This window comes from Muntiacus reevesi, chromosome 22 (genome assembly GCF_963930625.1).
Source record: "Muntiacus reevesi chromosome 22, mMunRee1.1, whole genome shotgun sequence".
NCBI classification, from domain to species: Eukaryota; Metazoa; Chordata; class Mammalia; order Artiodactyla; family Cervidae; genus Muntiacus; species Muntiacus reevesi.
The window spans coordinates 25,900,925-25,924,609 of NC_089270.1; the positions used below are offsets into that span (position 1 = coordinate 25,900,925).

A 23,685-nucleotide genomic window follows, 5' to 3' on the forward strand; every position below is an offset into this window, starting at 1 on the left:
CACTGCACAGGCTGGTCAACCAGAGTGCTGCTCGCCTTTTGGCATTTAACAGGTGGCAGGACACTCGGTGTGAAGAATGTGGTCTTTGAGAGTTTGGGATTTTACAGAGTGCTAGACAACAAAGGGGGCTTCCGAGGTGGTGCTAGTGGTAAAGAGCCTGCCTGCCAATGTAGGAGGCATAAGAGATGTGGGTTTGATCCCTGGGTCGGGAAGATCCCCTCGAAGAGAAATTGGCGAATCTCTCCAGTATTCTTGCCTGGAGAATCCCATGGACAGAGGAGCCTGGCAGGCACAAAGAGTGGGACATGACTGAAGTGACTTAACACTCCTACAGACAACAAAAGTGGGAGACTCACAGAGTACTACAACTTTCTCTTCCGTTTTTGTTGCTGTTTAGTCACTAAGTCTGTCCTACTCTTTGTGACCCTATGAACTGGAGCCTGCCAGGCTCCTCAGTCCATGGGATTTCCTAGGCAAGAATACTGGAGTGGGTTTCCATTTCCTTCTCCAAGGGATCTTCTCGGACCGAGGATCAAAGCCATGTCTCCTGCTTTGGCAGGCAGATTCTTTACCACTGAGTGACACCCCCCAAAAAACCCCAAAATATAAGAATAAAATCTCAGGGGGGAAAAAACCATTTTTGTAGGAAACACTATACCATCCTTGTATTTTCAACATTTTGACTTAGAAGCAGTGAGAACCTCTTTCCAGGCTGCGTACACACCTCCATAGCAGTGTTCAGAGCATCAATTTTTAGGAACCATCAAGCCCCCCCTTTCTCCCCCATTTCACAGGTAAGACAAGGTGGGTTCAGGAGGCACATGACTTTCTCAGGGTGATGACGTGATTTAAGGGCAGAGGACCAAGGCCCCAGTCTCCTGACTCTGGGTTCATTCTCCTTCCATTACATCATCATGCTGTATATTCTTGCTGATTTCTTCTGCTCTGCCAGCTTTCAGATACCGTCCCATCTATTCCTGTCCAGGGTGCAAGCCGCTGGCCATTTTTACTTCCCTGCCAAGATTTCTGAGAGCTAAGACACTTATCAAGAAACAAGTACTCAGCAAAACAGCGCTCAGCCTGGAGCCTGACAAATTGGAATTCCATTCTTTATGGAGAAGAGGAAGGTGTGTCTTACCTGATCTTCAGATACGCTGCAACTCCAAACACCAGTAACACCACAGTAATGACCGTCACCGTGATGGCGGCGATGCTGCCTGGGGAAGAGGAAAGCAGAGCAAGAAGGTGAAGGAAGGGTGTTCATTTCAGATCATTCTGCAACAAAACCCAGGGGATTAATTCTGTTAAGATTAATTCTGTTATCAAAACACTTCTCAGGTTAGGCTAAGTTCAGTCAATGGCCACTGTTTATTAAGACCTCCTGGGTGACCTGGAGTTCAGAAAACAGGCCACGGTAATATTTGATTATCTTTTTAAGAATACCACCAATCTGTTGTCACTGCTGCTGCTATTTGCAGGCAAAGTGGATTTAAAATCTCCTGAAGTCCCATTTTCTTCTTTAGTATGTTTTAGCTTGTCTTTCTAGCACTCGCAAGATATTGGAAGAGCTAGGATGCTTAATCAAAGATCATGACAAGATAATGCAATTAAAGTTTTAATAAACCAGAACCACACAGCTACGTCAGCATCCAGTTCAAAAGGGTCATCTTGGTAGGAAATGCGCTAATTTTAATGACGCCATCAAATCAAAGCATCATAAAAAATAAAACCCACAGCTTTTATTCTTGGTGAATTTGATTTTGTACAGGATAAAGTCAAGTTTGGTATATAAAATAAGGTCAAGACTGTTAGGTAACACTATTTTTTGTTTGTAGAAATAACCAAGTACAATTATAAAGTAATATGAATGTTTTATTGTGTAGTTTAGAATCTGGCTCCAAAGGCAACTATTAGGGCAACTTAAACAAAACAAAACAGAACCTTTTGAGCATGTAACCTTATGAGAATAACCACATTGCTTCCACAGATGACTACTTTGGAGCACAGCATGCTTTTTGTGTGAGCTGGTGACTAATAATGTATATATTTCAGTTTTATTTCACCTCAGAAATGCAGGAATCAATTGGGCCCTTGTCTCTTAGTTAAAGTGACTTTTTGGCACTAAAATTGTTATTAGGGGCCCCATTTACTATTTCAGGCCACTGAGAAATTATTTTCTACTTGAACAAATGAATGAGACTCTTAAACACATTGGGAAGAGCTTCAGATCTAGAAGATGTAGATTCCAGTGTGGTTCTGTCATTATTAGCTGTCTGAATGCGGGCTATTAACCCTGTTGACTCACACACTGCTCACCTGCTATATACACCTTTATCTACAGAAAGAAGAGCTGCTCTACTCGCCTGCATAATTTTAAGAAAATTAAATGAGATGCCCTATGCACCAAGATGGTGCTAGTGGTAAAGAGCCTGCCTACCAATGTAGGAGATGTAAGACACGTGGGTTCAAGCCCTGGGTCAGGAAGATCCCCTGGAAGAGGGCATGGCAACCCACTCCAGTATTTTTGCCTGGAGAATCCCATGGACAGAGAGCCTGGTGGGCTACAGTCCATGGGGTCGCAAAGAGTTGGATACGACAGAAGCAACGTAGCATGCATGCACCCACGTGCACCAAGCTAAAGCCCCCTATCCAGATATGACTTCCTGGACCAGTGCCCATCTTTTATGGATCCATCAAGGTGATGGATCTGCCCCACATTTTTGGAGATATACCATTTGTAGATTATTTTGCCACTTCTCCTATTTTTCCCTCTTTTATGAATGGCTTTTGTGTATTGTGCTTCTCATTAGTCATTCCACCAAAGGAATTAGAGCAGAGCTAAGAAGCAAATCAGTCTACCTGTGAACTCTTTAGTAACTCCCCCAAGGTTTGGGTGAAAGAAGGCTGCAGCAGACATCCATGCCCCCACTGGTTATAATTTCTAAAAGGCCAAGGAGGAATTGCTAACATTGAGACCAAGACCAGACCTTGATTCGTCTACACAGACTGACATCGTGCACCATTTCAGACCTCCCACACCCTGAACACTCACACACCCATCTCTTTGCTCTTAGAGTCGTTTAGAGCCAGATTGGCTTAATTATCAGTATATGTCTCATTCCCCATTTACTACTATCAAGATATGATTATGGCACCAAACACTCAGATATGCAGACTGGATCAAGCAGAGAAAATTCAAGATCAGATCCCCTTATGGAAAACCTCTACTCCTACTTCGAAAGGCGGCACTTAGGTTCCTGGTCTTCAAACTGTGCTGAAATTAGAACAATTCAAAGTTCACCGAAGCCTCTTAACAGCTGTTTTAAGGGCTTGAGAAATGAGGATTATTACTGCCCAATAAAATAATGGGGGTATTTCAGGATTTAAAAAGATACACTGATTGCAATTAAGAGCAGTTTTGAAAACTGACTGAATTTAATCTCGTTTCAAAAAATGTGAGAAGAGAAAGAATATAGTTGATTTCTTTGTCAGACCCTTCTCTCTTGCGCCAGGATAGGTTTAATATAAGAAATCATAGGTTTGACCTTTCCCAGAATTTCTTCCCTAACTCTAGGCTGTTGGATCTTCTCCTAGTCTGTGATTTACTGGATTTTTAAAAAATACCACCTCTTATTGAAGATAAAACAAGCAGTTCCCACTGTACAACGAAATGAATCAGCCATACATAAATGTATATCCCCCCTCTTGGACTTCCTTCTCCTTCCAGTCACCACAGTCCATTAAGCAGAGTTCCCTGTGTTATCCAGGGTGTTCTCAATCGTTGTCTATTTTCTATATAGTATCAATAGTGTATATATATCAGTCCCAAACTCCCAATTTATCCCACCCCCTGCCCCTTTCTTCCTTGGTATCCATATAATTGTTCTCTACATTGTAAAGTAACCACAGTTCAATAAAAATTAATTAAAAAAAAAACTTAATGGAGATTCCACAAAGCTTTGGTTCAGGTGAATTACATTTATTGTATTCGTCATAACAGAAATTCAAACTGAATTTGTCATTTAAAATAAAATACTAAACCTTAAAAAAAAATAGCACTTCCCCAACTCATGTCGCTATTGTTTTTTTTTTTTTTTTAATACAGCGAGAGGTAGAATGACTCGTTTCTTCTCTGACTGGTGGCTGTCTGGCCCTTGTTGCAGACAAGTCTTCAAATAAGGCTCTTCAAGGACACCCTTCTTGGTCATAAAGGACAGCCCATGTGGCCAAAGCTGGAATCAGCAGGTGATGTCCCCTCATGAGCCCTTGAGGGCAGCTGAGCAAAGGGGCATTTCTGAGGATTCTTACTGCCCAAGAGGAGAACGAAACATGTGAAGTAAAATAGACTCTACTTAAATACTCGGGCCACTTTATTAACTATTCTGCCACCCACCAGCTTGTCTCAGAGGGTGCCACCGTGGGGGCAAGGGTCTTCTGGAACTGGAAGGCTTTCATCAGGCCCCTGTTCTGGGACGTCTCATGTCCCGAGCTTGCTCTCACCTCCATGGCAGCTGCCGCCATCAGAAGCTGCTGAGAAGCCCCTCCTGGGAAGTTCCACACCTCAGGACATCGCGGTCTGAACATCTGAGGGGACTGCTGAGCCAACATGAGCCTAACTGTATACAGTAACTGAAAAGGCTGGATTTCCTCCTTGCAAAAATAAATGCCATTTCCCCCTGAGTTCTGCTTAAAGTAAGCTGGAATTTCCCGTCACTTCCTACTCTTTCTTCTTCTGAGGTGGAGGCTCAGGGGGAGAAAAAAATGAGGAGACTGTGATGGAGCAGAAGCAGCTCTGGAGGCATCTCTGAAGGCTCGGGCTTCTCGGAGGGGTTTCGTATTCCCCCAACTTTTGTAACAACACAGGATGAAAAACCAGAACAGGCTAAAGAATAACCTATTCTACCCTTGTAGTAGTTATTTAGGTCTGGGAGAACCTTACAACTCACATCTCATTTATTTCTCTTTATGAGGTGAGGAGAAGGAGTCCCATTTGAGAGATGAGCAGTCAAGGCTCAGAGAGATTTAAGAACTTGATTGAGATTTTACAAGCTGGCAAATCATTAAGCTAACATTTGAACCCAGGACGATTTCCTGGGGTTTGCCTGTTTAATCATTAACATACTGGTTACATCCTCACTCTTTTTTTTTTCATCTTGGCCAACTCCTATGCTTTCCTTATGACAAATAAACAGCAACCCTTCTGGGAAGCTTTCCTGACACCCCGAGCAAGTTGAAGTGTTGTGTGTCCTCGGTTCTTTGTATCTGCTTCTCTTAAACACGCTGTGTTGCATTTATGACTTTCCCCAGACAGATTCTACACATTCATCCTGCATCTCTTCTGCCATCTCCCTGAATCCTCAGCACCAGGCAGTTGCCACAGCCCACTGCGGTGTTTAATTAATTTTTAAAATGTTGAATAATTAAATGTAATATTGACAAAGAAAAAAAAGATAATCGGCAGTTTTTGAGCCAGTAACTGTGCTAAGAGAGTTCTTGGGCAGCAGTCTCCCCACCCATCCATCTTGGAAGCCTGTGCTCCAGGTCTCTCCTAGGAGGCTCCTCCCATGACTCTACAGCTGTGGTCCAACCACCCCAGCATGTGAGTCCCCATGGATGGCTGAGCAGGAGGAGTTATCTTAGAAATATCTGTCTGAACAGAGTCCGATGATATCCTTGAAATAGCCAAAGCAAAATCCCAGAAAGCCACGCTCCTGGTCAGACTTGATCAGACTACCGAAGGACGGGACTTCCCTAGAGGGCGTCACTTGCCTTATTTGAGTCTGTTCTGTGCCTGTGAAGTCCTGGAATAAACTATGGCATCATTTTAAGGGCTCTCTCTCCCAACACCTGCCTCTTTTTATTAGACTCCAGCGAGTCCTTCGCAGACACAGTGAGTCCCTCACACTCAGAAGGAGCTCTGTCCAGACTCCTTCCCTGTCACTTGTCCTAAAGGTGCTTTCCTGTCTTCCTGGGCTTAGCAACATTCCCAAACCTCAGATGTCCTCCTCTGAGGGGGCTCTTTTCATTGAGGTGGTTTCTTTATTTCCCCCATTTTAAACATGAAAGAAACAGTTCATCTGACCTCTTGGCAGGATACCTGTTAATCATTTCCAGAAATGAGAATATTAGGATGTGATGGCATGAACCCAAATGACCTCTGAAAGAAAGAGCTTTCCTAGGTTCCTCCAAAAGTTGCAATTGCTCTGAGAGAGCCAGGGGGCAAAGGGGATGACAGTGGGATGTTTCTAGGGTGACAAAAGAAGGTGTGTCTTGCTGCTATTCATGGATGACTCCTGAACTACGTTCTCCTTGGAAATTCATCAGTCAGCTTGTTTAGAACGTGTGTGTAAGTGCTTTGATCAGGATCTTGGGTATGAGTGTGTGCGTCTGATCTATTTAGAGAAGTCTTTAACAAACCTCTTGACTGTTTTTCGGTGTTCTTGATGTTTTCTTTCCTTTTCCTGGTCTAGAGAATAGGTAAGCAATGAGCAAGAGGAGCAGGTGGCCACTTCAGAGTGTGCGGTGGCTCCTTCAGTTAAGGCCACCAAGAGGACAGGAACATTCTGTCTCAGATGAATTCTTCTTTAAAAGGACGTGTCTGTCCACGAGCTGGAGGACGGAAGTGGGCAGCTGGTAAGGAGAGGAACTGGAGGGCTGACGTCTGGGTGTGCCCTAATCTCCCTTTATTGCACTAGGGAAGGGCTCTCCCCTCTTTACAGTAACAGTCTCACGTCACAACTCCTTCCTCCAAACAATAAGGGTAAGAGTAATAACAAGAATACAAATTACGAGAACCAACACTTACTCTGTGCCAGGATTGCTCTATAAGCGTCACTTATTTTGATTCAAGCAATCCTCATGAGAATTCTGTGAGGTGGGTCCTCTTGTTATCTCCATTTTACAGATGAGGAAACTGAGGCACAGAGAAGTTAAGGGCCCAGAGCCCATGGTTGGTAATTAGAGGGACTGGGATACAGGGGCTGGCTCTCGAGTCCACACTATTACCTGCTGGGTTCTCCTGCCATCTGGACCCTATATCAGATCCCAAAGTGAAACAGAAAGTGTTAGTTACTCAGTCAAGTCTGACTCTTTGTGACCCCATGGACTGTAGCCCACCGGGCTCCTCTGCCCATGAGATTTCCCAAGAAAGAATACTGGAGTGGATTGCCATTTCCTTGTCCAGAGGATATTCCCAACCCAGCAATCCAACTCAAGTCTCCTGCATTGCAAGAGAAGCACATTAGATCTGAGTCCACTTGCAAATAAAATCTGCTGCTCTGGCCCATTCTCTGTCTGTCTTCTGTTGGCTGTCCAGGAATCAGGGCCCAACTCTGGGCCATGTGGGAGTTTGGGTCCTCATATGGGTCCTGGTGGAGATGAACTGAAGCTCAATGATTCTGGTTAATGGGGAGAAGGACCAGTCAGGAGCAGACACCAGTCAGAACAGCAGCCCAAGAAGGGCCAGGTCATTAGTTTCTAGTGTGTTCTGTGGTCCAGAACTCTACTGGGAGTGTCGCCTAAAGCTTACACTGCAGAATGGGCAACACCACAGGGTAGGTGGGGGCTGTGATTTACTTTGGTCGTGTGCCTGTGGGTGTGTGCATGCATGCATGCGTGTGTAGGTTGTGATATGGGGGAGAAAACGTGAAAAAGAAAATCTCCATTTTTGGACACTGTAATCTAGGTGGATCCTAATTTTACACTACTGAAGGTTGCTTTGACTTCTGGCCTTGAATTCTGCTAGGATTTTACCCCTGTGTTTCTGCCCACTCTATCCCAAACCAGAGGAAATGAAGCTTATCTCCCTCTGACCTCAAACCAATCCCACAAGCTACAAACCAATCTCCTGATGGAGCTCCCTGAGCTTCTCTTCGGCTATGATGGTGCCAATGGAAAGATGCAACAGGCAGGGATCTGAGGTTTCACCACCCACTGGTGGGGACAAGAGTCTGGGGACCTCACAGGGGAGTGTAGCATGGGATGGACAAACAGGTGGGTACTTAAAGTGGGAGGTGGGTGATAGCAAACTCTGTATTTCTGCCTCTGACTTGGGGGAGGATGTGTGTTTCTAACAGCTGGGGTAGAGCAGAGATGGGAGTGAAACTGTTCTGTAAAGGATGAGCAGGACTTGGACAGACAGTATTGAAGGTTTGGGCAAGAACCAGCTCGATGGAAACAGACACATAACATTTCAGGTCTGAAGGATTAGCACTGAGTTTGGAGACAGAGGGCTTCCCTGGTGGCTCAGATGGAAAGAATCTGCCTGCAATGAGGGAGAGCTGGGTTCAATCCCTGGGTTGGGAAGATCCCCTGGAGAAGGGAATGGCAACTCACTCCAGGATTCTTGCCTGGAGAATTCCATGGACAGAGGAACCTGGTGGGCTACAGCCCATGGGGTTGCAAAGAGTCAGACACAACTGAGCGACTACACTTGTACTTTGAAGATAGAAGCACCTCAACCGATGTCCTCACCTGAAAACTGGGATAATCCCTGTCCTTTCCACTTCGTGGGACTATTGGTAGGGTCACATGGGAGGATGTGCTTTGCAAGGGAGCATGAATGAAGGGAACCGTTGTGAGCTGGTCCCTTCACATTGTGGGTTAGGAGACTGAGATATGGAGGGAATGGAGGAGAGATGTATCTTACCCAAGGTCACGCAACTTACAGAGGTGACAAAACTAAGGCTGCAGTCAGCTTAAGTGGGTGTTATGGGAATGGAAAGGGACCATAATGTGCCGAGGTACTCAGGACCAGACTGTGGAGAATTCTGAAAGCCAGATGTGCTGTGTGGACTTGGCAGTGGGGAGGATGGAACCATGGGAGTGCTCTGGCCATAGGCAGGATTCGCAAGAATCTTTTCAAGACCAACTTTGTCTTGCAAATCATCCCCAATGATGTCTGCTCAACTTGAACCCCCTTTTTCTAGATGTTTGATCTTTCCCTTTGTAGGGCACAAGTCCATAAACTTATTCTAGTCTGTAACTGATGGTGACCGGTGCAGCTGTGGGTAGCTATGCTGATCCATCTAAGATAAAGACATGTGAAATACACTGTTAGACTCATAGCTTTCTGCGAACATGTTCTGCAAACTCTCTTCACTGACAGTCCCTTAGAAGCTAAGGATACCAAGTGTACTTCTTTATTTGTCTAGACCCAAAGTAAGTAACTCATAAAAGAACTGAGTCTTCTAAAGTGTAGTTATTTGTTAAACTGAACTTTCTAAGTAGTTATGATACAAAATTAAAACTCCCTTATAAGGCATAGAGCTTGCATGCAAATATGCCACAGAATTGTTTTTAATTAGCACAATCTAAGTTTGTCTCAGTCCTCCCCGTTGCACCGTTCCTCTTGTAGCTTTAAATCATTAAATTACTGCTCAGTAAATTACACAGAGTGGCAGAGGTGAACTTTATCAAAATCAGTCAAATATTACCACAACTGGAATCATTTACTTCACGTTTAGACTCTCTCCTAAAAGCTAGTGAGTTTGCAGAAATGGTCAGTGGACAGACTTGGGATTCAAACTTTGGGGCAGGATCCCTAATACCTGTATTTTTCTACTTCCTGTAATCAGAAGCCCTGGTTCAGGGGCTGGCTTTATTTTTGTCTAAAATATACACTACCGTGTGTAAAATAAATAGCTAGTGGGAAGCTGCTAGATGGCACAGGGAGCTCAGCTTGGCGCTCTGTGATGACCTAGAGGGGCGGAATGCAGGGGTGAGAGGGAGGCCCAAGAGGGAGGGTATATATGCATACATAGGCTGGTTCACTTAGTTCTACAGCAGAAGCTAGCACAATATTGGAAAACAACTATAGCCCAGTTTAAAAAAGTATCTTACCTACTTGGAGAGCATATAGTTAAAAAAGTGTTATACAAGAAACACGAATCTCTGTTGAGATAATAAAAGATTTGCATTTGCCCAAGCAAGTGCGTGTTTCTTTTTCCTTCATTTCTCTCTCCCGCAGGCACGTCAGCTGTACCTGAAGGATGCAGGGAGCGCAGGTTTGTAATTAATGCCAGCCGGGGCACACAAGTCGGCACAGGTCCTGGTTACCATAGTTTTAAAGTTTCTTCACTTCACTTGCAATTACAATCTTTCCCAACACAAACGAAGCCTCCTGATTATAACTACCTGATGAGGTCGCCTGACCCCAGCTCGCCTTTGACACCTGTCACGCAAACTAGGCTGGGCTTCTACGAAGATCAAACGTTGCTCCTCTTCCTCCTTCCCCACAGCATCAGGAAAAGCTGATCACCCACACAGCAGCTTGCCATCAGCATTATGTCAGGGGGCATTCCTCTCACTCGGTGCTCCCCAGACCAAAAGGAACCCACAGGGAGTGAGCCTTCTTTCTGAAACAGGGGTGACCCCTCCATCTGAATGGTATTCACAGTCTCTCCTTAAGGGCTGAATTCAGTCTTGACTTCACAACAGTTCTCAGGGGACATCTCAAGTATTGTGCCAAAAGCAGTAAATAAGAGCATGAAGAAAAACAACTGTGGTCACAGAAGTCATGGCAGGCACCGCTTCCTCCCCTGCTACCCTATGCCGGGCACTGAGCTGGGCAGAGCCGTGTAGGCATTTCCACTTAGGAGTTTAGCAAAAGCAGCTAATAAAAATCTATTCATCTGGTTACTGTGCAGAAATGGAATTCTACCCTTGAGGCTGGATTTCCCAAACTTATTTCTGTGACCAGAAGACCTGGGTTGGGAGACTGGCTTTATACACACACTAGCTGAAGAGTCAGGAGCAAGTTGGTTCATGGCTCCCTGCCTCCACAGCGTGTCTGTGGCCCCGTCTCTCCCTGTAAAGTGGCAATTCGTTCAATCATTCACACAGCTGATGTTTACTGTGGACCCAGCTTTGATGAATCACTCGCTTTGCTCTCAGAGCACTTTTACAAATTAGTGTATTTAAAATGTTTTGTCCATCATGCAGTACAGTACAAAGGTCTCGGTCTCTGGGCGTCTCTTACCCATTAACAACCCTGAAGCCAGGAACCAAGCCCTGACATCTATCCCTAAACATGTCAGTCTCTGCTTCTCATTCTCTTCTGCAGGACGGAGTCTCAGCGCCTGGTTTTATAAGCCTGCCTGCTAAGTCATGTCCGACTCTTTGCGACCCTATAGATTGTAGCCTGCCAGGCTCCTCTGTCCATGGGGATTCTCCAGGCAAGAACACTGGAGTGGGTTGCCATGCCCTCCTCAAGGGGATCTTCCTGACCCAGGGATTTAATCCACATCTCTTACATCTCCTACATTGGTGGGTGGATTCTTTACCACTAGTACCACCGGGGAAGCCCTTTATAAGCCTATCATTACTCTTCTAAAATTACTTGATATACTAAAGATAATTCAGCTTGAGCTGAATTATAGCTTCTTCTGTGCTGAGAGAACCACACCTTGACATGATTGGGGATCCTGGCTCTGAGTCATCTTTGAGGGACTGGGATGGGAGAGATTTTTGGAGATTAATTTTTTTAAAAAAGATCAGAGAGTCCCCTTTATTGTTTATCATGGATGAGGAGAAGTTTCCTTCTCTTCTTGTGAAAATTCTGATCTGTAGTGTGAGCAGGTGAGCTATGTCATGTTGGGTCATCAAGTTTCTTGACTGAAGGACCAAGATATTTCTACTGAGGAGTCATGTCAGAAAGAGGAAAATAGATCCTGATATCTCTCTGCTATCTGCTATCTTTAATGCAATTAGCCTTGAGAGTACCAAAGAGATACTGGGAACCCTGGAAGTTTTCCATCTGGGGACCACTACCTGCAAGGCAGCAGGCAGGCTGAGAAGTCAGCTGTGGCCTCTGACTTTCAACTTAAGGGGTCAAGTTGAGAATCTCCACTCTGAAGTCACCCTTTTACAAATGCCCCACACAGAGGGGCAAATCATGTGTTGCAGGTGCCATTTATCTCCAGGAAGACTGAAAAATGTTTTTTTGGTTGTTCTATCTCTTCAGTATTCCAGCAATGAAAGTGAGACATGACCACAGATAAAACAATGGCGGTGGTGGTGTAGTCATTAAGTCATGTCCAACTCTTGTGACCCATGGACTGTAGCCTGCCAGGTTCCTCTGTCCATGAGATTCTCCATGCAAGAATACTGGAGTGGGTTGCCATTTCCTTCTCCAGATAAAACAATACTGAAGAGAAAAATAAACCAGAAAATTTGTGTATGCCCTTTTTGAGATTCATCTAGTCTGCAGGTGAAGGCTCAGATCCCTTTGAGACTCCCTAGCCTTGGCAAATCAGAGTTTCCACACTGACATTTTCTTGGTTCCAAGGATGCATCAAGAAGGAAGGGAGGAGCTTCTCAGGGCCCAAGACAGAGCTCTAACCCTGTTTGCCAAATAGTATGCCAGCCTGTCATGGAAAAATGACTCTTGGCTGGGAAGCAGAGTCAGTGTCAGGTTACCTGTCTCAACACCTTGACCAAGGGCAGTGACATCAGTATAGTTACTGCAGCCCAAGAACTTGAGGATCTCTCTGGAGCCATTAGTTAATTTAGCTTTGCCTCCATTTAATTAATCACTAAGGCCAGGTAGGAACCTGCTTTTGGAGATTGTATTTTACCAAGTTTTAATTTCTCCCAGACTCAGGCTCCCAAGAAAGTAATTTTCAAACTTTGATGCCAGTTAAGCAAAGAAGGCATGCTCTAGGTCTTAATCCTTCACCATCAGGTGCAAGTGGAGCCTGGGCAAAATCCTTCAAGCTCAGCTTCTGTGTCCTTTCTGCTCCACGATTTATTATTTTCTCCCAGCTAGAAATCTCTAGTTGTTTGCACTCTTTACCTCTTTACTTTGGATTTTCCAAGTTTCATGAAAGAACTACTAACTTCCAGTGTGAACATAGTTACTTTTCTCTTTCACACTTTGAGGATTATCCTTTTCTGAACTGTGTTATCAACAGGTGCTTAAATGGATCTTGACTACCTAATATCTATAGTAGTATTCCTTTTGGGGAATCTCGAGGTGTTTTTACAAACACTTTATTTTTTCAAGTTAAAAAAAGTCAAAGTCTAGAAGAGTCAAACTCTTGGTATCTACACTGAGAATTAGACACCCAACTGTAATAATAATAATAACTAACATTGATTTAGTGCTAAATATGTAAGACTCTTCGTATACCTGTCTCATTTAATCCTAAAAAGAATCCTATAACGTGAGTGCTATTACTACCTTCATTTTATAGATGAGGAAAATGTGATACTCAGTGATGAATAAACTTGCCAGGTCTTCCATCTAGCCAATGGCATTGGTGAGATCTGAACCAGGCAGTCTGATGCCAAAGTTTGTACTATGAGTAACATTTTTACCCTTCTAGAGCTTGGATTGGAAATGACACCATAATTTCACCAAGCAAAGGCATGGCAAAATGTTTTTGATGGCCCACTTCCATGGACTTACTGAGATTTGTGACTTTAACCTAAGTTCACCTTAAGTTTTGGAACCTGCATTCTATCCCTGAAGGCTGTGGGTCTGATGGCAAAAGCAAGATACTGTAAAATAAAATGCTCTCTCTTGTTGGCCAGTACTTTTCTTTCCCAGGACCTGAGAAGCAAGGCATGCTGAGGACAATGTCAACTTAGCATCCATCATGTGTTCTCTGAATGCAATATTCCTGACTCAACACACAGGGGTGGGAGTTTTAGAACATTTTCTGATGAAGACAATGGGTTAGTACTGACCTAGCTTCATGTTCCTGTTAGCATTCTGTAACCAAAAAAAAAAAACATGCTCCTTTGATTCAGAAGATTACAGTAAGAGTTCAGTCTGGATATGGAATCAGGATATTCCAGCAAGTTTTCCCAATGAGCCAACAAGCCATAGATTCATTTATGATATCAGCTGTGCTTATAAGCTAAATCGCATGTCCTCAGTGAAGCATTTCCAAAATCACTTAGTCATTTAGTCATATGTGACTGATGAACATATTTGAAGCAGAAAGAAAGAAAGAAAGTGTTCCATGGAGACAAACTTTCCAAATGTAATGAACGGTGATACCGAGACAATTAAAATATATGATGGGGTTACATTGCTACTAGATAACAACATCAGTGGTAACTAGCTGATTTTATTACCTTGCCATAGATTTTTCAAAGGATGTTTTGTAAATATTTTAAAGCCAGATTAAGATTTAGGTAGTAAAAGTAAACAAAGGATGCTGTGGGGGAAGAGCTAGTTAGGGACTTTGGGAAGGTCAAGTACACAGTGCTATGATAACCAACAAAGACCTATTGTATAGACCATGGAACTCCGCTCAATGTTATTTGGGATGGGAGGGGGGTTGGGAGGAGAATGGATACATGTGTATGTATGACTGAGTCCCCTTGCTGTTCACCTAAAAGTCCTACAACATTGTTAATTGATGGTACCCCAATACAAAATGTTTTGGGGGTTAAAAAATCAAAATAAAAAATAAAAAGTAAACCAAAGGAGAAATAAAAATAGTAGAATTCAGAATATTTTAAAATCTAAAATATTATCTGACAGTTAGAGTTCCTTATGAGAACTCCAAGCAAGCTTAGAGGTTTAGCTTAAGTGTAAAGAATTGGGTACAAAAAAAAATGTGAGTGAGGGCTTAAACCAATTCATACTCTTGTTAGCCTTGCAGTCCACGGGGACCAAAGACAGGAGCGAGCATGATGGGAAAAGAGAAGCATGGTAGGAATGGGGTGAGTAGGACCCCATTATGGAGGCAGACAGCCCTTTAGACATCTATAATGATGGTCATAGCTTTCCTTCCAAGGAGCAAGTGTCTTTTAATTTCATGGCTGCAGTCACCTTCCACAGTGATTTTGGAGACCAAGAAAATATATGACAAACCTAGACAATGTATTAAAAGGCTGAGACATCACTTTGCCAACAAAGGTCCATACAGTCAAAGCTGTGGTTTTTCCAGTAGTTATGTACAGATGTAGGAGTTAGACCAAAAAGAAGGCTGAGCACTGAAGAACTGATGCTTTTGAACTGTGTGTTGAGAAGACTCTCGAGAGTCCCTTGGACTTCAGGAAGATCAAACCAGTCAATCCTAAAGGAAATCGACTCTGAATATTCCTTAGAAGGATTGATGTTGAAGCTGAAGCTTCAATACTTTGGCCACCTGATGTGAAGAGCCAACTCATTGGAAAAGACCCTGATGCTGGGAAAGATTGAAGGAAAAAAGAGAAGGGGACAGCATAAGATGAAATGGTTAGATACCATCACCGACTCACTGGTGAATTTGAGCAAACTCCAGGAGATAGTGGAGGACAGACGAGCTTGGTGGGGTACAGTTCATGGGGCCACAGAGTCGAATGTGACTTAGTGACTGAACAACAACAATGATGATGGTATATTAGAGGGGTGTGCACAGGTCTTCAGGATCCCAGCATTTATATGTACCCCCCAAACTTACATGTTACAGTCCTAACCTGCAATGTGATGGTATTAAGAGGCAAGGCCTTTGGGAGGTCTGTATGTCATGAGGGTGGAGCCCTCGTGAAAGGGATTAGTGTCCTTATGAAACAGACCTCAGCGAGGGCCCTCAGCCCTTTTGCCGTGGGATAACATAGCTGTAAGTCCTCAGCTCTGAAATAGGAATGCCGGTGCTTTGGTCTTGAACTTCCTATGCTCTAGAACTGTGAGAAATAAATATTTGTGGTTAAATCACCCAGTTTATGGTATTTTTTCATAGAAGACAAAACAGATTAAAATAATGTAAAAATGTTTAATTTCTCTTCATTTTCAATTCAAAGTTTAGAATTTATGAGGTGAAGTGAATATACATCTTTATTGTCCAAAGCTTGGTATTTAGTCATTAAAAGTCATTCATTTACACATTCATCAAACATTTATTGTGCATCTGCACTGAGCCAGACACTATTAGGAGCTGGGGATATACTTATGAGCCCAGACAGACAACACCCATTCCATCATGTACCTGAAAAAGCAGTGTAAGCTGTGAACAAAGGGCCACACAAGTAAATGTATAAGCAAAGAACTGAATTGTGAGTTTGTAACAGCTGAATTTGTGACAGTCCAGAGCTGGACTGAGGGGCCCAGCAGAGACTTCCTGGGCAGGTGATGTTTGAGCCTAGACCTGAGGAGTGAATTGGAATTCACTGGGTGAAGTGATGACGTGTTGTGGGAAGGTTCCAGGTAGAGGCATCCAGGCTAAGCAAGGCCCTGTGACAAGAGGGAGAGTCACGGGCACATGGACCCAGGAGAGAGCTGGCGTGGGAGATGGAGAGACGGAGGGTAGGCGTTGAGATGAGGCAGGCTTGGTGGGCAAAGCCCTGCCCCTGCTGGGGCTCTGGGAGGCTTGTAGATTTCATCCTAAGAGCAGTGGATGCCCCAGAGGGGCTGGGATGTTGGTGACAGTGAGCTTAAACGTGTTTCGATCAGATTTGTGTTTAATTATCATTCTGGCTTCTGTGTGGAGAACCAGCAAGATTGGTGCAGGAGAGGACATGAACGGACCGGTCAGGGGCTATCACAGGGGGGTTATGGGAGCTTTGAGATGAGAACGAGAGTGAGAAGGGGATGAATCTGGGACCTATTGAGTTCAAACCAACTGGACTCGGTGAAGGAGGATTGAAGTGAAAGATGTTGGTGCCATTCACCAGGCCTGGGCATGTACCAGGATTTAATATTTGTAAAATCGAGCCTAAGGTAGATAAAATACTTTCTTAGGATTATTGCTCCCTGATGCATTCTGAGCAATCTGAAAGAATCTGATTAATAAATGTTTCATGTTATTTTATGTTTGTTTGTTAAATCATCATTCCTCCCTAATATATTTTGAATATATCATCTAAATATATTGGTCATTAACTTACTATAAAATATATTTTTTTACCCCTAGAATCTTTCTATGTATACTTTAAAAATAATTCTTCCCCCTTTCCTAGGAGTTAACTCATTTTTCAAATCTGTTTTCATCCTAAGAGTTAGCCTGGAATAAAGAGGTGTTTTGACAGCTGAAAGTCCTGCGTAGGTATTGATGCAGAGAGGATTAGATGTCTGTGCCTGCCTGGTGTCCTTTCTTTCAGGGTATTTATTAGCACAGTTCGTAATGAATAGATACGGAGTCAGACTAGCAATTTAAAGTTCAAAGGCCTTTACCCATTTTCACATTTAGGAGTCCTTCTCTTTGTAATGGAAAGCATAGGACGGACTAAGACCAGTGGCCACCTGGATCTTACAGACAAAAGAGAATATCCGGTTTGCAGCAAGCACAGGGACTATAATTTGAAATTTTGCATCTGCAGGAATTGGGGACGATTTGAGTGTAATTTGGTGTGCGACATCAGTTCGCCCCTCAAGCTTTTGCATGGCACCACTCAATCTAGTTCAGGACATCACAAACATGTAACAGTCCCAGTCTTCACCCTTGAAGAGCTCTGATTTAATAACACAAGATGACCCATACGTAACATACCACGGCTCTCTTTTCCTTCAAAAGCCAAACAAAAACTGAAAGACAAAACTGAAAACTCATTCCGTCTGCACACCTGCTTTGGGATGGCTGCAGCTGCCATGAGCTTCTCCTCCCATCTTCTGCCCCTCAGGCCCAGCTGGCAGCACTGGGCATTTGACATCTCATGTGGCTCATTTCCACAGCCATGTAGATAGAGGCCATGGATCCTTACAACCTTTTCATTTCTATGAATTCAAGTATGATGGGTATGGGGGAAGGAAGACTTAGGGTCCCTCAGAAGAATTAATTTGAATCCTGGCCAAGTCACTCAAGTCAAAGCTTAAGTCACTTAACCTCTCTGGGCCAATTTAATCACCTGTAGAACAGATACCGGGCTTCCCTGGTAGTCCAGTGGTTAAGAACCCTCTTTGTAATGCAATCCCTGGTCTGGGAAGACCCCACATGTGGTGGAGCAACAAAGCCTGTGCTCCACAACTACTGAAGCGGTGCTCTAGTAGCTTTCCAAAAAGAGCAGCCACTGCAATGAGAAGCCCTCGGCCCACAACTAGAGAACAGCCCCCGCTTGCCCCAACTAGAAAAAGCCTATGTGCAACAACAAAGAACAACTACAGCCAAGAAATAAACAAATAAAACTTGGGGAAAAAAAAGAACAGATACCATCCAGCTCACTTCACTGGAATGTTCTGAAGATAAGAAGAAGGCTCTGAATGTTCTGAAGATAATCTGTGTGAATCACTAGCCCATTTTTGCAACATGTAAATTCTCAGTAAATTTCATATGAATGTGAATCTCATTTCCTCTGCTTAGGATGATTTTAATAAACAGTTTTTATGGTGTGGTAAGCAAAAAAAAAAAAAGAAAAGAAAAGAAAAAAAACCACACACATACACACACACAACCCCTGAAAGATTGTCTCTTGTATTCACTTTCTAGTGAAGAGCCCTTAAAGTCACAGTAGTAAGTGACATGATCTGTCAGTGTCAATGGCAAACCAGAAGCCAGGTATAAACTGGTCTACAAGTTTCCAGCCCTGAATTCCCTGCAATTTACATATATGTACTCCTACCAGTTGAAGACTCTTAAAGTATAATGCTCAACATTTTCTTCCCCTGAGCCAAAGCCATCAGTGACCATCCAAAGCCACTGGTGACCATCAGTGGCTCATCAAGTAATTGTCTCATCCTGCTACAGTGGTTCTAAAATCTTCCTTCCTCTTCTTCTGCAGTGTCCTCCTCCACACATCCTAGGATCCACCAGACTTAGGCTACTTGCCATGCTGTGTCCATGCAATACTGTAAACTCCACAAGGCGGGATGACTGTTTTATTCACCACCAAATTCCCACTGCTTAGCCAGAGGCCTGATTCCCAGTGAAAGTTCAACAAGACTTTGCTGAAGATAATATCATTCTTCATTATGATAAAGACAGTAACAATGACAATAGTAATCACAACAGCAGAATAATAACAATAATCATAATGTTGATAGTGGTAAATAATGGTAAAATAACAAGCACAGGCATCAACTGAGCCATTGCTCAACAGCCACTATGCTGTAGATTTCTTGTCTCAACTAAACTTTTAAATAACCTCATCACTTGGAGGCTATGTTTATTCCATTTTATTGATGAGAAGACCAAGGCTCAGAGAGATTAAATCGCTTTTCTGGTACTGGCTGATTGGCTCATTCATTTATTCAGCAAATGTTACTGTGGGTCTATCACATGTCAGGTTCTGTTTCAGGGGTTGAGGAGGGAAACTGGGTTGAGGAGTGTAACTTACAGGGGTTGGGGGTATTCCTCTTGTGAACAACATCCTTGTTTTCATGAGCTAACAGTCTAGTGGCAGAAGAAAGACACCTACTTACCAAATAAATGAGACAATGTCAGAAAGTGGTAAGTGATCAAAGGGCAAGTAGCCCAGGGTAAAGGGACCCATGTTGATGCGATTACTATTTCAGACAGAGGTATGAGGTATCAAGAGGTATCTGCCTCTGGAGCAGATGACAGCTAAACAAAGTCCTTCCTGATGAAAAGGAGGGAGTCTTTAATGACTTGACAGGAAAATGTAAGTGCAAAGGCCCTGGGGCAATAGTGTCTGAGGTTTGATCAAGAAGCAATAAGATTGACAGTGTGCTAACTGATGGAAGTGGAAGCAGGTGAGGGCAGAGATGGCAGGTTCAGAGCATTTTGAGCACTGCAGATGTGATACAGACTTTGGGTTTTACTTTGATTTAAAAGTGCAAGCATCCCCACCAACATGGAATGTAAGTTGGTACAGCCACTATGGAGAACAGTATGAGGCTTCCTTAGAAAGCTAAATATAGAGCTACCATATGACCCTGCAGTCCCACTCTTGATCATATATCTGCAGAAAACATGGTCTGAAAGGATACATGCACCGCAATGTACATGGCAGTACTCTTTACAATAGCCAAGGCATGAAACAACCTAAATGTCCATTGACAGAGGATAATGTCCATTGATAAAGAAGATATATTACATCTGTACTATGGAATTTTGTGTGTATGTGTGTGTTAGTTGCTCAGTCATGTCCGACTCTTTGTGACCCCATGGACAGCCTGCCAGGCTCCTCTGTCCATGGAATTCTTCAGGCAAGAATACTGGAGTGGGTTGCCATTCCCTTCTCCAGGGGATCTTCCCGACCCAGGGATCGAACCCAGGTCTCCTGCACTGCGGGTAGATTCCTTACCATCTAACCCACCAGGGAAGCCCAAAGAAGGAAATAATGCCATTTGCATCAATATGGATGAACCTAGAAATTGTCACACTGAGTGAAGTTAAGTCAGACAGAGATGGAAAAATATTGTATGACTTCCCTTATATGCAGATTCTAAAAATATATGATACAAATGAATGTATCTACAAAAGAGAAACAGACTCACAGAGTTAGAGAATGGTTTATGGTTACCACCCAGGAAGGGTGGGGGAAGGGATAGTCGGGGAGTTTGGGATGGGCATGTACACACTGCTATAAGCAGGAAGCACCTATTGTATACAGCACAGGGAATTCTGCTCGATGTCATGTGACAGCCTAAATGGGACGGAGTTTGGGGGAGAATGGATACAAGTACATGCGTGGCTCAGTCACTCTGCTGGGCACCTATCACAGTACTGTTCGTTGACCATACTCCAATATAAAATTAAAAAGTTAAAAGTAGACACAAGCAAACAGCGTGTTAAAGCCAAGGAGGACAGGATCTGTCCTGGGTCTTGGGAAGTTATCTCTCTGGTGAAGATGTGGTGAGTAGTGAGATCAGTTACAGGGTGTCCAAGTCCCACACGTGAGAGAGGACGGCGGGATGAGGGGAAATTCTGAGAGATCGGATGCAGCATATGGGAGACAAGAGTCTAGGATTAGCCCATGGTTTCTGAGAGAGGAGCGGACAGAGGGGTGAGAAAATCAGCAGTTCACCTGATCCACATGACATCTGAGCCACCCAAGAGCCTCCCAAGTGGAGACCAGGAGTTCATCGACAGCTGGGTGTTGACATGTCTTTAATTCAATGAAATGAAACAGGGATAGAATTTCACATCTCTGGGTTATCAGCATGTGGATGGCATTTCAGTCAGGAGGCAGGATGAGGTCATAGTGTGGGGAGTGTGGGGAGAGAAGGAGTGTGGAGAAGCTAGGGGGAAAGGAAGACAGTGTTGGCCCTGGGGTGATCCAGTGTAGAAAGGTGAGGGGGTGAAGTAAGGCCACAGGCATTGGGAAGGAGTGGTTGGCCAGGTCGGTGACAAACCAAGAGAGAGGTGTCTTGGAGGTCAAGTGGAAACAGCGCTTCAGAAAGGGCAGCGAGCATCCATGTCCAGTGCCAGGTTGGATTATACCAGGACTGAGAATTAACCCCCAGAGGTGACAATGTGGAGGGGACCGGAGACCTCGACAAGAGCAAGTTCTGTGCTTGCAACTGTGGACCCCAGATGGGTACAGCACACAAGCACCTCAATCTACCCTGCCCTGTTTTCTCCTTGGGTCCCAATTCCCTTCCTGTCCTAAGCTCATGAACAGTATGAACCAGTATGAAAAAGCAAAAAGATATGACACTGGAAGATGAGACCCCCAGGTCAGCAGGTGTCCAATAAGGAGAAGAGTGGAGAAAAAGCTCCAGAAGGAAAGAAGAGGCTAAGCCAAAGCAGAAATGATGCCCAGCTGAGGATGTGTCTGGTGGTGAAAGTAAAGTCCGATGCTGTAAAGAGCAATACTGCATAGGAACCTGGAATGTTAGGTCCATGAATCAAGGTAAACTGGAAGTGGTCAAACAGAAGACAGCAAGAGTGAACTTCGACATTTTAGGAATCAGTGAACTAAAATGAATGGGAATGGGAGAATTTAAGTCAGATGAACATTTACATCTATTACTGTGGGCAAGGATCCCTTAGAAGAAATGTAGTAGCCCTCATAGTCAACAAGAGTCTGAAATGCAGTCACTTAGCCTCATTGTGCTTCTTGCACTGGAGTAAATAAAATAACGATAACCATCAAATGAAAGATGCTCTAAATAAATGGCATTATACTAAAAAAAAAAAGAAACAAAGGAGTGGTGTTAAATGTTACTTGTGCTCTTTCTTTTAACTTAAACTATAAAATCAGTCAATTTTAAAGGAAATCAACCCTGAATATTCAGTGGAAGGACTGATGCTGAAGCTGAAGCTCCAATACTTTGGCCACCTGATGCAAAGAGCTGATTCAATGGAAAAGACCCTGGTGCTGGTAAAGATTGAGGGCAGGAGGAGAAGGGGGCAACAGAAGATGAGATGGTTGGATGGCATTATCGACTCAGTGGGCATGAGTCTCAGCAAACTCTGGGAAATAGCAAAGGACAGGGAAGCCTGGTGTGCTACAGTCCATGGAGTCATAAAGAGTTAGACACGGCTTGGTGACTGAACAACTACAAAACTATAAAATCTCAGAGGACAGGTCTTCTACTTATTAGTAGTTCTTTGCATCAAGCAAAGTGTACTGGTGGATGCAAAATAAATATTCTTTGATTTAATAGGTCATAAGGGATAAACCCCCTTGGATCTAGGAAATGTATACTGCCCATGCTCAGGGATTTTCCTCTCACCTGCCACACGTTCTCCTCCAGTCATTCAATCATTCCTTCATTCACTCACTCTGCAGTTTCTCCTGGAGGCCACATTCCCTAAAACTAGAACTTTCTGGTGCATGACCCAGCTCTGTCACTGATTTTTTGTCTCTTAGCCTTGTTGGCTATGAGTTGAGGAAATCAAGACACATGGTCTAAAATACAAGCCAGAACAGTGGAACAGGTCTGTCTTAGATAATCTTCCCTCTAAATAAGAGGGACTTGAATAAAGTAGGAGGTTGTGTCAGATTAGGGAGATTCTTGCATGCCAAGCTCAGAGTAGGTGCTCAGAATATTGGTCCATCACATCCATGGTACCCTGAAGAGGGCAGAACAGGAGAGACTGGAGAGTGGAGAAAGGGAGACTAGTTAGAAAACTGAAGAAGCAATGCCATGCTGGAGGTGATGAGGTCTGAATTAGGAAAGAGAAGAGACAGGACCACAGGTAGCAAGCCTGTCCTTGGATATCACCTTTGTTAGGGACTGAGTCAATACCAGCTCTGGTCCAGGTACTAAGTCCAGTCTCGAGGTGTTCATGGCAGCTGAGACCATGGAAAGCATGAGACAGAAAGTGGGGATGTGGCAGAAAGCAAAGACAGAACCATGTGTGCATGTTAAGTCACTTCAGTTCGGCTCTTTGTGACCCCAAGGACTGTAGCCTGCCAGCTTCCTCTGTCCATGGGATTCTCCAGGCAAGAACACTGGAGTGGGTTGCCATTTCCTTCTCCAAGGGATCTTCCCGACCCAGGGATTGAACCAATATCTCTTATGTCTCCTGCATTGGCAGACGAATTCTTGAAAGGACACATCTAAATGCAATGTGCCAGGAGCTAGCCGCAGGTACAAATAGGATGATAATGGGGCAGAGGAAGTGCTTTTTGAACTGTGAGTTCCTCCTTTCGCCTTTCCAGATCCACTCTCCACCTTTCTCCACTTTGCTCTCTGACCCACCCTCCAGGAGGCTGATCGTATGGACCACAGTGGGCTTCTCGTCCTTGGCATTTGGCTGTATATCAGAGGGCAAGGGGAGACAGAGGGCAGAGCACTGATCCCCTTCACTTCCAGAAGTTAACCTTGAGTTAGCTTTGTCACTCATCTGAGTCACTGCCCCTCCCAAGGTGGTCTATTCTATAGGACTCACCTTCTGGGTTCTG

General features: G+C 43.9%; 1 protein-coding gene across 1 annotated transcript in view; it reads right to left on the minus strand.

Annotated features, from left to right (window-relative positions):
• The window catches only part of PARM1 (prostate androgen-regulated mucin-like protein 1), a 125,997-nt gene that overhangs the window by 20,172 nt on the left and 82,140 nt on the right, over positions 1 to 23,685 (minus strand). The window contains exon 3 of the mRNA XM_065914402.1: positions 1,139 to 1,217. Coding sequence (XP_065770474.1) covers positions 1,139 to 1,217 — 79 coding nt within the window. The remainder of the gene's footprint in view (positions 1 to 1,138; positions 1,218 to 23,685) is intronic.